Source organism: Aspergillus brasiliensis (genome assembly GCF_001889945.1).
Source record: "Aspergillus brasiliensis CBS 101740 unplaced genomic scaffold ASPBRscaffold_3, whole genome shotgun sequence".
Classification (NCBI taxonomy): Eukaryota; Fungi; Ascomycota; class Eurotiomycetes; order Eurotiales; family Aspergillaceae; genus Aspergillus; species Aspergillus brasiliensis.
This window is the reverse complement of record NW_027137444.1, coordinates 500193-513984: the sequence shown is the minus strand read 5'-3', so window position 1 is coordinate 513984 and position 13792 is coordinate 500193. Positions and strand designations below refer to the sequence as shown.

Below are 13792 nucleotides of genomic sequence, written 5' to 3'. Positions count from 1 at the left end.
AAGGAAGGAATGAGAGATGGGAAAGTTGAGAGGAGTGGAAAGAGACGAGGAGCGATGATGAGGGAGTTCAGACGGGGAGAGTTGGAGGAGGCCGGGACCAGAAACCAGAAACAGAAGCCTGGAAGTGAGAGAGAGAGAGAGGCGCATGTGGGGGGCGAAAGGCAGCGACGCTTCCGGGCGATGCATTCGGATGACAGCACTCAGGCATGTCGTGAACTTCTAAAGTAGATACACGTCTAAGATCAGATTCTCTCTACATAGGCCTGCTGGCCGACTAAGTTGACCCTCCCGAATACCTGACCATGCAAGGTCCCAAGCAGTCCAGGGAAAAGGGATGAGGGAGTCCAGAGGCCCTTGGATGCCTGATCAGGAACTTGAATCGTCACGCCCTCCAAGATCACATCAGAGACGTATCTCTTGTTTGTAAGATACTGTACGGACAGTCTGGCCAGGCTGCCAGACACACACAATTTTTGGTATCTCAGCTGTTCCGGGACAGTAAGAATACGAGGCTCGGTCAACATGGACTCCGCCGGAGACCCTGTCTGTCTAAACCCGATAGAGAGCCGCCATCGCTGGCTGTCATTCCTCTGCCTCCCTCCCTCTCTCTGAAGTCTAAGCGCTGTCTTATCTCCTCTGCTTCCTCTATCTCCCTTCCTGTGCCTTCATTCAGGACCCTCGCCTCTGTCACTGTCCTGTCCGTATAGGCACCTCCATCCCCTTTTTGCCTGTAGATTGTGGTAAGCAACAGCATGCGCGTTTCAATCCCGCCAGAGCTTGTTTCGAGCCTTGGTGCCTGCGATCTCCGCGTAACGGTGAGCGGCGAAGGGTTCGATAAGTATCCAGGTATGTCTCATGATGCGATTCCAAAGATACTATATACTACTCTCTCCTCCCTCGCTTTATCATTCTCCTCCTGCGTTGATCCTGGGACGCCCGAAGACTAACAGGGAGTCTCGGCGCAGCCAAACAACATGCGCGCAAAGTTGCGATGAAGCTGGGAGTGTCCAGCGGCCTTATCTACCTGGTTGGGAAACCAACCATCAATTGGGGCGATTCCGACCAACCACAACCCTTTCGCCAGCGACGGTATTTCTACTATCTTAGTGGAGCCGATGAGCCGGACTGCTATCTGACCTACGACATCAACAATGACTTACTGGTTCTATATGTCCCGGACTTTGACCTGCACCGCGCAATATGGATGGGGCCCACGTTGACCACAGACGAAGCTGAACGGCGGTTTGACGTAGACAAAGTGCGCTATTATGCTTCCCTACAGAGCGATATCCAGTCGTGGGTAGAGAAATACAATGATGCCGCCCCAGTCTACATTCTCCATAGCTCCCAACAGCCCCAAATCTCTTCCCAGCAGCTTCACCTAGATGATCAGCTCCTGCTACCCGCTATGGATGCGGCCCGGGTGGTTAAAGATGACTATGAGCTTCGTATGATACGCCACGCCAACAAGGTATCCGGGTTGGCCCATCGCAAAGTGCTCGAGCAAATCCACAAGATGTCCAACGAATCCCAGATCGAAGGCCTCTTCCTCGATACTTGCGTGTCGCACGGAGCGAAGAACCAAGCATACGAGATCATCGCTGGTTCCGGGCCCAACGCAGCCACCCTCCACTATGTGAAGAACAACGAGCCCCTCAAAGGACGACAGCTGGTCTGTCTGGACGCAGGTGCAGAGTGGGAGTGCTACGCCAGTGACGTGACCCGCACATTTCCTTTGGCCGCCGATTGGCCCAGTGCACAAGCCCGCGACGTCTACCACATCGTAGAAGAGATGCAGGAGCAGTGTATCAAGCGCATTAAGCCAGGTGTGCGGTTTCGCGACTTGCAGGTGCTTGCCCACAACATAGCCATTAGAGGCTTGCAGAAGCTAGGCGTCCTCAAACCGGGCACCGTGGAGGAGATTCGTGTGTCGGGGGCGTCGGCCATTTTCTTCCCCCATGGATTGGGCCATCACGTTGGACTGGAAGTACACGATGTGTCCGAAAAGCCAATCACGGGCATGGGGTTGCCTAACAGGCCTTGCAGGCCTGACTTCATCCCAGCCATGAGCCAGTCAGTCCCCCTGCTCGAGGAGGGCATGGTTGTCACCATCGAGCCGGGCGTTTACTTCTCCAAGCTGGCTCTGGCGAATTCGCGGGAACTGCCTCAAGGGCGGTACATCAATTTCGACGAGGCCGAAAAATACATTCCCATTGGTGGCGTGCGGATTGAAGACGACATCCTGGTCACTAGGACAGGGTATGAGAATCTGACGACGGCACCGAAGGGCGAGGAAATGCTGGAGATCATCCGGCGCGGGATCGACAATTAGCCGAGCCGTCATGTCAACGATCCGATTTTGCCTTGGCGGTAACAAGAGCGACTTTCGTTTCACAATAATCTCTTTCCATTTCCCGTCAGTGTATGACGATGATGTAGCCAGTCTAGACCCTCTTCGCATTTCTGCTTGTGTGTGGAGCGTTTGCTGTACCACTTTTCAATTACCGAGTTGCACCAACATGGCATGATTGGTTGGTGAAGGGGAAATCTCTCCATCTTGGTGATTTCCCTCAAGGCTCTCAGCAGTCTCGATTCCGTCAGAGGCGTTTTCTCCCACACTCCATACCTACGTAGTGTGTGTATCCCATCCCCATCTCTTTTCTCCTTGGATAGCCGGGAAAAGTCTATACCACACCAGTAATAAGCCAGAAGCAATTCTCATCATCGCCTACCTAGATACCTACCGACCCTCATCCCATTGTCACTTCATATCCTCAACCAAGGAAACAACCCAAACCCGAAACACAACACGAACATAATACAACATGAAACAATATTTCCCGTCTCACTCAGGCACACACACATCTCATCTCCAATATTAGCAACAACACAACACAGCACACAACCAAAACGAGAAGTCCCCATCGGACCGCAAATAACCGCCCCGATCCATCCATACATCATCCACTTCCCTTCTTTCCCGAACTTCTTGTCTAGACCAGTAGATAGACCTAGACTCCTTCGCAGTCTAGAAAATCCGCGATCTTTCCACCACGACTCCACATCTCATTTGTTTCCTTACGCGCCGCGGCCCCCCTCTCCCGTCGTAGAAGCCACAAAAGGGGGCGGTAGATAGTAGTGTGGAGAGAGGGTGGAGTGGGTTTGCTTGCCGTGCCCTAGGGCTTGCAGGTACACAGAAAGTACCTTTTAGTCAGTAGTTACACATCAGTGAAGAACAACAATGATAATGATAATAATAATAATAATAATAATGGTCTTAAGTAAAAGGGGGAGGGTTAACAGGGTTAGTTGGTAAGTTAGTTCATCGTGTTTCTCCATTTGCGGGGGTTTAGAAAGAATGGGACTCGACGGTAGTGTTGGAAACGGAGTCTCGGGGAAGACGGAAGGAGACATGGAGTTCCAGTGTGCCCACGTAGACGATTGGAAGTAGTCTAGATACCTGTAGTGGTGGTTTGGGGGTCGGTTAGTTTAGTGCAATTGGGTTTCTCTGAGAAGAGAGAAGAGGAGGGGGAGGAGAATTAGGTGGTTTGTTTGCGAGTGAAAACAAAGTAGTGAAGCAGACCACGTTCGTTGGAACTACGTGGTTGGAGTAGTAGTTGTAGTAGTAGTTATACTATAGCCATAGCTACAGAGTATAGCTAGTTATAGCTATAATTGTCTAGCTGTGCATGCAAGTACGTAACTAAGTGGCAGGTTCGCAGTTTGCTTCCTGTCTGCCCTGCAGCTGCTAGTACCTAACCAACTAAGAAATAAACAAACGACAAACGATGAGGAAGTCAACTCCGTAGTTACCAAGTAGTTCAGGCATACAACCCAAAGTATGTTAGATGCCAGTAAAACTTTGATATCCACTACTGCAGTATATTCAGGCATGCAGCAAACTATACTAGAGAAGCTGTCTGCCAGATGGCTTGCCAGCCACGCGCTACGTAGTTGCATATTATTATGGTTTGTCCGGTCAGGAACAAACAAACAACACGCACTTATGCACAAAGGATAACTATCGATGCCAAAGGAGGATAGTATGGAACATGTGTCAAGGCTGGATTAGAGCCACGAAAGTCGGTCAAAGCAGAAATTTTGCCCTTTTGCGGCTTTTTCTTTTTTGTGCCGAGATCTGCAGAGATTTTTGCTCTTTTCCTCTCTTTTTGTGCCCCCAAGGTGAGTAAGTTTGTGGGGGGCGGAATTTGATGAGATTGAGGGATATACCTTGTTAGACTTAACTGGTTGGGTATGTTATTGATGTGGTTTGGTTGTTGAGGCATTATTTTTATTGGGATGATTGAAGGGGGTGTCTGTCGTGTATCTATACCAAGCAGTAGTCATCGTTTAGTGGTCGTTCCGTCCTGTCAACAATTGATCGACGAAAAGGGAAAATTAGAATTTTTGGATCTAGAATTATTGATCGATTCCCGCACAATAAAGCCTTGTACTACTACTATCTAAGTACTACTAGTAGTCCATCTACCAACCATGCCGCTATAGATCGACACGCGGAGTAAATAGGAAACAAAAATCTGACAAGTTTGACAACTGACCAACAGATGCCCGATTTCCTCCGTAGTCTAGGATGCTGCCGAAGCTGCCGTGGTAGGATGTTGTTGTCATCTCCTGACTGACTGACTGACTTCAACTCGACTAATGCAAGGTAATTTTGGCGCGTCATAATACCCGCTCGGCCCGTACGGCATCCACCCCTCGCCACTCGGCCAGGCTGAAACGGCATGGAAAGGGTGCGTGGCTTTAACTGGTGTCCTCATTGGTTTCAGCGGTAGTCCTGTAGAATAAGCAAGAAAAGGTGCGTGGTTCTAGTTATGACTAAGAGAAATCTGCGTCGATCGAAATCACATGACATCACATCTGGAGACAGCGGCATCGGAGATGGGTTTCGTATTGTAACAGGAGTACCTTGTTTGCTCATCGCAGAAAAGATTTGGCTCATTCGGGGCCGAGAACCTCCTTTGCATGGCGTCAGACCATCGCATATTGAAATAATTTTCTTTTCAATTTTCAATTTTTGGTACTCCGTAATCCGTATTCTTTATCCGTTTCTCTTTTTGGCCCTTGTTCAACGTCTCCTGATGTCCTAAATCCGTTTATTCCGATTAAGTTGCACCGTGGGTACTTGACTGGGCCGCATTAAAAAATTTCTCTCTTCTTTCTCTTTCCTTTGCTAGGCGCACAGAACTCAATCAGAGGTTGTGTAAGGCAGCTAGGCTGAACCAGAATTTTCTCTCTCATTGTGGAAGGCAGCGAATGGTTCTCACTGGTTCCATCACGGTCATGGAGTTAAGAAAAAGGTAATAACCAAGAATAGTAGTAGACTAAGTAACTAGACTTTTTGTCGGGGAGTAGTGACTCAGGAGAACCCTAATTCGTGAAACTCTTTGGACGGAGTCGCGCCCTTGTCCTCCGTAGGGCCACTGGATGATTTGGTGCGAGCTAAATCACTACGCAATCGCCGTTCTCCATTAGACCACATTTCACCATCCGCAAGCAGGGTTAGGTATTTCTGCTTCTAGACTGCATCAAAGTGGAGTTGGCACTCCCGAAGGTAGGGGGATGCTTGGGTGGATCCCCCCCGAGCCGGATGTGAAGATTTTCGTCCTGCTTTCTGTGTCTTTGTAACCTTATTGGGATGTAGTGAGTCACACCACAGCTTTCCCCGTTTCGGTAATCGTTCGGGTTGCGCCATTCTCCATCCGCCATCCGCCATCCGCATCTATATATACGCTTGTTCCCTGTTCAAGATCTCCTGATCCCCCCTTGGCTTGGGTTTTTTCCCTCACCTCATCTCATCCTTCCCAGGGGTGATGGTCACTCCTTCCTTTCTATATCTCGTCTCATTATAAAAAAAGTCTCTTCCGGACAATAGATCCCCTCTTCTACCGGGGACTATTGTCTTGAAAATACCCGCACGCTTACGACCTACACCCCGAAAAACAAAAAATAATTCAACAAGCTATATCTTCTTTTCGCCAGATTGGACGGAGAATGGGCCAGAGACATAATCGACGTCGCACACGACCCCGATCTCGAAACCGCAGCGTCAATACTCTACATCTTCCGTCCCAATCTTTCCCACGACCTGTCAACCTCTGCGCTTCAGCTGTTCCCTCCGCTTTCGACTGTCCTGAAATACCCGCCCCGACCTGGCACTATGGGCATTTGATCGGGCAGAAGCGTGATCGTGCGCTGAGGATGGAGGCTTCTACGCTGGAGGCAGAACAGTATCGTCTCTTTGGCGGTGTCCCGGGCGACGATGTTGGTCTCTGTTATCGCATGTTGGAGTACTTCGGTGGACTCGATTACATCGATTGGTGAGTTGTCTCAACCGAACAATTAGGCATCGATAGAACAATAACTGACAGTTACTTCTTAGTCCACAATCCTTAAACGCGCTACCTGGGTGACTTTAGTCCTGCAGACGTCATTTTCAGCAATTTCATAATTGTCGTCCAGGCGGTGGAAAAAATATTTTTTCAACAAAACCAAAAAAGGGAAACGAAGGCATACCCAAATGGCACGCAAACCTCAACCGATCGCCAACGGGCCCCATCCCGACATTATCGAAAATCAAAATCCGACATCAGTGAAATCAGAACAATACCAGCCCTCGAAATAAAGGCGCGAGAACCAGTTTTCAATGGACGACCCAAGTCAGTGACTTGTAGCAATGAAGATCCCCCCCTCCTGTGAGAAGGGAGAGAGGCGATTGGATTGGTCTTTTGAAAGGCTTGGCCATGTGAATGCTGGCATGGAGGAAACCGGCACGCTTGCAACGTCGAGATCGGAGGGTCTGCCATGTCGAGGGCTTAGTCGCCTTCGTGGGTCGAGTTCGTGCCCGACCCAGTCTTTGGTCATTTCGGCGCTTGAATTCCCTGCGAAGTGGGTGAGTGACTCACATTGTGCGGATCTCTTTTTGCATTTCCGTTTGTCTAGCGTGTAGGGGACTTCCGTTCCCACGCTAATATCCAGAGCTGGCTCTGATGCTCGAAATTTATGAGGAAAAGAAATTACCAAAAAGTTTGGGATGGCGTTCAAAAATTGTCCATTCCTGGGATACAAAAAAGAGGGATACCAGTTTTATGATGAAATGAAGCTTGGATGTGACATGCTTGTATACCTAAACCCGGAGATTTCCTGTATCCTAGTAGATAGACCTGAGCGCTGTACAGTATCAGTATGTACGGCATGACATTAGTTTAAAAAATGTCACCATAATAATGATTCATTCACACGACTGTCCAGCTAGTAGAGAACTGTTGTCATCGCAATAGAATCATTGACTACCGAGTAGTCACGCCTTACGGAGGACTAGTTAGCTAAAAGTCAAAAGTCGACCCAAAACTAAGCACATGACCCTGAAAGCCTGAATAATTGGGACCAAGACACCAATCCAGGAAAGGCAGGCGGTGTGGCCCCCTACGGCCCCGTAAAGGACACGGTCGATCACAAGGTACACTCGACGCCGATGCGATAATCCCATCTTGTCGATAGTTACTCCGGCCTGCTCTCTCGCCTTCCCTCCACCTTCCACACTCTTTTGTCACGCCTGACAGAGGGAGAATGCTCCTCTTTTCTACTACTTGAATTCTATACTAATTGCTCTGATCTGCTGGACATATCTGTCACGCAGCATACTCAGTGTCCGGGAGACACTCTTTTGTTCCAGTCCTGCCCGCTGCGGGCGACCGTGTCCATTGTGAATTTACTTCACCATGTCTACCGACTACAATTATGATGACAAGGTCAGTCGCCTGCTGGATTGTATGTTAATGATAGAGCGTAACTGACCTTTTCATTAGGGACAATTTTTCCCGTTCTTTGTCCTGACCCTCACCAGTCTTGTCACACTCCCTCTCACATATAACCTTCTCCGGCCGAGCAAGGGTTCGTACCAGCCTTATACCCTCTAGACACTCGCGGGTTTTTACCGGTTAGATATGATTTGTACTAAGTTGTTCGGTTGGTTGCAGGTCTCGAAAATACGGCTCCCCGGATAAAGTCCGAGTTCAAGCCAGAACATGCAGAGCTTATTGAGGCGCAGAAGCGCAAACGTCTGCGCAAAGAGCGCCGCATCAAGCGCATAATCACCGTCATCGTGGGTTACGCGGTCATGGCATGGATGGCCTACCTGATCGTTGTCACCGCGAGGACTGTGCCCAAGATTTGGGACCCTTATGACATCTTGGGCGTTTCAAGGGTGAGCCTTCAATCAGTCCACCTGGCAATTTAGTCGCCTTTTTTGATCATCCATGAAGCTGTACTAACTGTGCCGAATTCCAGAGTGCCGATGAGAAAGCCATTTCGAGACACTACAAGCGCCTCTCACTTATTTACCATCCTGACAAGATCCGGCCCGACCCCGCAAAGAATGAGACTATGGAGATGCTTAACGAACGTTTCGTTGAGCTCACCAAGGCATACAAGGCGCTCACCGACGAGGAAGTGCGTAACAACTACATCCAGTATGGCCACCCGGATGGCAAGCAGAGCATGAGCATTGGTATTGCTCTGCCCACGTTCATCGTTTCGGAGGGTAACTCCAAGTACACTTTGCTGGTCTACGGCGCACTGCTTGGCGTGTTGCTGCCCTACATTGTCGGGAAATGGTGGTATGGCTCTCAGCGCTACACTAAGGAACGGGTTCTTGTCGCAAGTGCCGGAAACATCTTCCGCGAGTACAGAGAGGACATCGCCGATGGCGGCATCGTCAATGCCCTGTCCTCCGGTGCAGAGTTCAAGGAAATGCTTCAGGGACCTAAGACGGATGCTGGGTTGGCCAAACTGGAGAAGAAGGTTCTGGCTGAGGATTCCACCTTCTTGACGCCTGAGGATCGGGAGGTTATCAAGGGTCTGGATGAATCTAGCAGACGCAAGGCCCTGGCATTGCTGTGGGCTTACCTCGGCCGCGTTGACCTGGAGGATACTACACTCAACGGAGGTACGTGAAACTCATTCCTCGCACCTCAATAGAACCGGCTAACATCCATGTGCCTACAGAGAAGTATGAAGCTGCACCAGTCGCTCTGTCGCTGAACGAAGCCTTCACAGCTATCGCTCTCGCATTCGGTAACGTCCAGCCCATCCTGGGTTCTTTCCGGACCTCCCAGCATCTCATCCAAGCTGTTGCGCCTGGCTCATCACCTCTCCTGCAACTCCCTCATTTCACCGAGGAAGTCGTCAAGTCCGTTGAAGGCGTCGACGCAAAGGAACACTTTACCGTTCAGAAGTTCATGAGCATCTCCGAAGACAAGCGTCGCAGCCTCACTGTCGGCGCCGGCCTCATGTCCGAGAAGCAGTACACCTCCGCCGTAACCGTCGCCAAGCAGCTCCCCGTTCTCGAAGTCTCCCGTGCCTTCTTCAAGGTCATGGGTGAAAAGGTCATCACCCCCAGCAGTCTAGTCCAATTGGTCGTCAAGGCCCGCTTCATTCCTCCCGGCTACAGCGCGAACGTCCCACCTGTCGACCCCATCGACCTCGAAGACATCGACCCCGACGAAGATGACCTCGACGCCATCATGGGCCGCAAACCCGCCAAGAACAAGACCACCAAGCTCGTCAACGGCGTCAAGGTCGAAGAGAAGGTCGAAGCCATCCAGCCTCCCCTCGCTCACGCCCCCTACCTGGCCCGCGACCACTCGCCCCGGTGGCACATCTTCCTGGCCGACGCCAAGCAGGGAAAGATGGCCGTCCCGCCCTTCACCTTCACCACCTTCGACAAGCCCCTCTTTGACGCCGACGGCAAGCCCACTTTCAATGTCCAGACTCTCAAGATGCAGTTCCAGGCTCCTCCCCAAGTCGGTGACTTTACTTTCGTCCTGAACATGCTCTGTGACAGCTACTTGGGTCTCGATACCAAGATGGAAATCACCCTTCACATTGACGACCCGGCCAAGGCGGCTGCTCTGGATGAAGAGGATGATATCAGTGAACCTGACGAGGGTAAGCCATTAGCCAACCCCCCCCTCTCCTTTTCAAGTCCCTACCTCCAAAGTTAATCAAAGCATACTAATCAATTTGACAAACTACAGACTCAATAGCCGGCCAAATGCAAGCCCTCAAGACCGGCCAACCACCCAAGAAGAAGACCAAGAAGCCTTCTGATGACTCCACCGATGACGACGAAAGTGATACCGACGGAGATGCAGGAGATACCAGCGACACGAACACAGAGACCGATGTTGACGACTAAAGCAAGTAAAGTTGTGGGAATCTAAGCGTCTCAAAGTAGAAGAGATGAAGATGAAAGAGAAATAAAAACCAAATTCATTCTATATGGGGATATTATATTACTATTACTATACTACGGGAGTTTCTTAACTGTTACATCCGAGGGATCATGGTTAATTCGTGATGTTTCTCTTTTCTTCTTTTTTTTTTTCCCCCTTACCATTTGGATGGAGTACTATGTTGTTGCATTTGCATTGTATGTCATCATTATATTAACTTACTTACATACCATACCATTTTTTTCCTTCGCAACGAAAGCAGACATTGAATTTTACATAATACTTCAAGTTGACCCCCTTCCCCCTCTTTCTCTTACTTCTAAATCCTAAATTATAACCAGTTTACTATAGGGTGTATGATTCCTTTATCACATGAGCGCTGGTAAGCAGGTGAATTAATTTCGATAAGGGAGTATTTCACATCATTTTAGTCTGCTATATATTATGTTCTAGTATTCTCTATTCATGCTATTTTATTACCGACCATCGACTGTTAGCTATACTGGTGGGGCAATTGCATAGCGTGTTTTTGTGTGCGTGACTTGCACATCGACTTACTGCAGTGGCTTAGGCTGTCTTGTGTTTGTGTCTTACAGTAGTCAACTAACTAACCAACTAACCAACTAACTAACTAGTGTACTAGTAAGTCAGTGCCCCTCCTTAGTTAACTGATTTAACTAGGACTAGTTAGTTATGATGCTTTTGCTTAGTTATCACTCAACGGTAACTATTAGTGGTTATGTGCTGTATGCATTAGATCATACACAACTTTGAGATGGGGGTGCTGCGTTGCGGGATGCAAATTTGGTTTAGTGTTTTGTTCGATTTATTTCATTGTACGTGTGTATGATGTGTGTATTTCTGCTGGACCGACACCCCTTAGATCTCGAGGGTGTTCTCTCTGTTCCTATTGATGCATGCATGCATGCATGCATGCATGGTGTATAGTATATGTATGTTGTAGCAAATTGCTCGCTTATCACTTCTTTGTACTGTTCTGTTCTGGGGATATATGAGGAGAGAAAAGAAATGTGACCAGAAACGAGAAAGAAGGGGAGGAGAAAGAGTCGGTTGTATCAAGTCCGAGGGAGACTTGAAGTGAAGTTGAGGCCTACATGGGCCCCAGATCTAGTAGTAAACGAACGCATAAGCCGAGGAAGGTCAAGGAACCCCTCAACGCCTGTGACCTTGCTTGTACATGTCAGTGGTTTCCTGTCTCGGCTGGCAGAGCCGATCAAAACGCCGTGCCGGGTATGATGTAGAATGAGTTTCACAGGTACTCCGTAAAGGGCTATGATAGAAAACAATAAAATCGTACGGAGCACGATACAGAGCTAAAGAAAGCAAAATAGGCGGCCAAGAATGGCTGTCAGCCTGGATGTTGCTCTTGTACAAGGAACGAGACATGGACGGCGACAGAAGGCCTGTCCGATGAGAAAGAAAGTGGGTAGGGAAGAATATGAAAAGGACCGCAGTCACTTGATAGAGATACTATGATATGTGACCACCCCTATCCACATGTATATGTCCAGCCAGATGGAAGAGACGGATAAACGGGCTGATGCTCTGGTACATGGAGGTTAAAGTCATTCATCATGACAACAGGGAATCCCGATGTGGTGGCGGGCTGGTGCGAGCCTGGCCTGGCTGCCACTCCAGCTTCCAGGCGGGGTTTCGTGGGCCCTTCATCACAGCTAGCAGCCATGTAGTAATAAAGGGGATGTCCATGGTCGGCCAGAGAAGGTACAACTTCCGGGCATTTCTCTTCACTCGAGAGGCCAATTGGCTCCAGGTTTGTTCGCGGCAACGTCATCTGGTGGTAGTATCCAGGATGGGAATAACTATGGTATTGTCCCGAGTGAAGGGGCTGGACAGATTGCAACTCCCACTTCCAAGGCTCTGACCCCTTGGAGGAAGTAGGAGTGATAGGACTGCAACTACTGGGGGTAGGGTCCGGAGGAGTGGCCGGTTCTGGGGAAGGATCCGTTGTAGCACTGCAGTCCGTCGAGGTGGACAGGAACCGCAAGTACCGTAGGTCTTCAGTATCTTCCTCGGGCTCCTCGGGATTCTCTTCGGCCTGTTTGATCAATCCGAGACGATCCAGGATGGCATGAGTTAGAGGCTGACCGTCCGACAGCTCGACGAGAGGCTCGCCGGGAAAGCCTTCCTTGTCAAGGCATAGTTTGTATAGTCTTTGGAGTGCCTTGACAACCAGCGAATGGTGGGATTCCAGCATTTCAACGAATCTATCCACAGCACGCACCGTGACCGGTTAGATCTGACAGTTCATCACTGGATGATGTAGAGTAGAAAACCATGATCTTACCCTCGAGAGTAGACTTTGGTCTGCGTGGCCTTCCGTTCCCGGAAGAGACACGGATGATTGTAGGCCGAACAACGGTTGCACGGCTGTTTCCCATCACACTAACATGAATGAGCATGGCTGGCCATCGATAGTGCGCTGAGGCCAAGAGGAGACGAAAGATGACATAGAAGAACCCAGTACTTCACCAACCTTGGTCTTCTTCACTCTGCAACGATCGCAAGCCTTCAGCACATGCTTGCGTTTGACACGAAAGACGCGCTGGTCATGCTTCTCATCTCCCAGCCCTGCGCGAGAGTCAAGCTGCGATAAGGACGATACTGCAGCAAGGTTGTAGATGGCGTCCGGGAGTCCTGGGATATGCGACTTGGGTCGCAGTTTAGGCTGCCTCGACATCGTGCAGGGAAATCCCGGTGTGCAGTCTAAACAAAAATAGAGATGAGAAAAAGGAACAATTGCGCACACCCACAGAGGGAAGAAACGGAGAGGGAGAGGATGGAGGGAAGGAAGGACAGAAGAGACGGAGGGGGGGGTCTGATAATGATATGAGACGTGACTAATGGATAGCAGATTGCAAGAGGAAAAGAAGAAAAGGAGGGGGAGGGGTAAGTAGATGGATGACAGTTTGCTGGAGCAAAGCAAAGCAAGCAAGCAAAGTAAAGCAACCAGACAAGCAGGTGGGGTGCGAGATAATTGCAAGGGGGAAAAGAAGAAGGGTTGTGGCCGAGAGAGGAGGCTGAGAGGGCCAAGTCTTGTCTTCTGAGTCTGTCTCTGTCTTTTGAGAACATTCAGTTGATATCATTTTAGTCGCCTGCATATCGAATGCCCCGCACCTCCCTGGGACTCATCGCTACCCCACCTCCTCGAGACGTATATCGCCTGAGAGATAAAAAAAAATAAAAAAAAAATTGCGATGGTGACGTGGAAACGCGGCCTGTCACGATATCGACCGGGTCGGTCGCTCGACGTCCTTCAGGCCGTTGTGGCTGTGGCAGCCTAGCAGGTACACCAGGGGTCCCCGCATATCTGGACAGATATTCTCTGTTTGCTGATACAGCTGACCTCTTCCCCCTCTCCCCCCCCAATATTGCTGGCGCAAGACAACGCCAGCCAGCAGTCAAATCATGCCTGTCGACGGTCCGAGCCGTCAGAACCAGAGAATGCCCATGGTACCGCTCATCGGCACTAGCCGGGCACAATCCCTGGTCATTTG

The 13792-nt window shown here is 49.8% G+C and overlaps 4 protein-coding genes across 4 annotated transcripts; 3 read left to right on the top strand and 1 right to left on the bottom strand.

Annotated features, from left to right (window-relative positions):
• Positions 1-752: 752 nt before the first annotated feature.
• ASPBRDRAFT_52433 (aminopeptidase P family protein) lies at positions 753-2332 on the top strand (the record flags this gene model as incomplete). The annotated part of the gene is made up of 2 exons (XM_067626901.1): positions 753-846; positions 951-2332. 2 exons carry the CDS (start codon positions 753-755, stop codon positions 2330-2332), a joined length of 1476 nt encoding a protein of 491 aa, XP_067481541.1.
• A 3602-nt stretch (positions 2333-5934) lies between these two features.
• Positions 5935-6520, top strand: ASPBRDRAFT_39413 (uncharacterized protein). The gene is made up of 2 exons (XM_067624143.1): positions 5935-6341; positions 6404-6520. The coding sequence occupies exons 1-2, from the start codon at positions 6016-6018 to the stop codon at positions 6432-6434; spliced, it is 357 nt and encodes a 118-aa protein (XP_067481540.1). The 5' UTR covers positions 5935-6015; the 3' UTR covers positions 6435-6520.
• Positions 6521-7493: 973 nt separating this feature from the next.
• ASPBRDRAFT_443449 (J domain-containing protein) lies at positions 7494-10225 on the top strand. The gene is made up of 5 exons (XM_067625175.1): positions 7494-7772; positions 7830-7914; positions 8001-8227; positions 8311-8968; positions 9028-10225. Exons 1-5 carry the CDS (start codon positions 7743-7745, stop codon positions 10023-10025), a joined length of 1998 nt encoding a protein of 665 aa, XP_067481539.1. The 5' UTR covers positions 7494-7742; the 3' UTR covers positions 10026-10225.
• A 1541-nt stretch (positions 10226-11766) lies between these two features.
• Positions 11767-12975, bottom strand: ASPBRDRAFT_119495 (Zn(II)2Cys6 transcription factor domain-containing protein; the record flags this gene model as incomplete). The annotated part of the gene is made up of 3 exons (XM_067617260.1): positions 11767-12502; positions 12583-12680; positions 12772-12975. The coding sequence occupies 3 exons, from the start codon at positions 12973-12975 to the stop codon at positions 11767-11769; spliced, it is 1038 nt and encodes a 345-aa protein (XP_067481538.1).
• Positions 12976-13792: the final 817 nt, after the last annotated feature.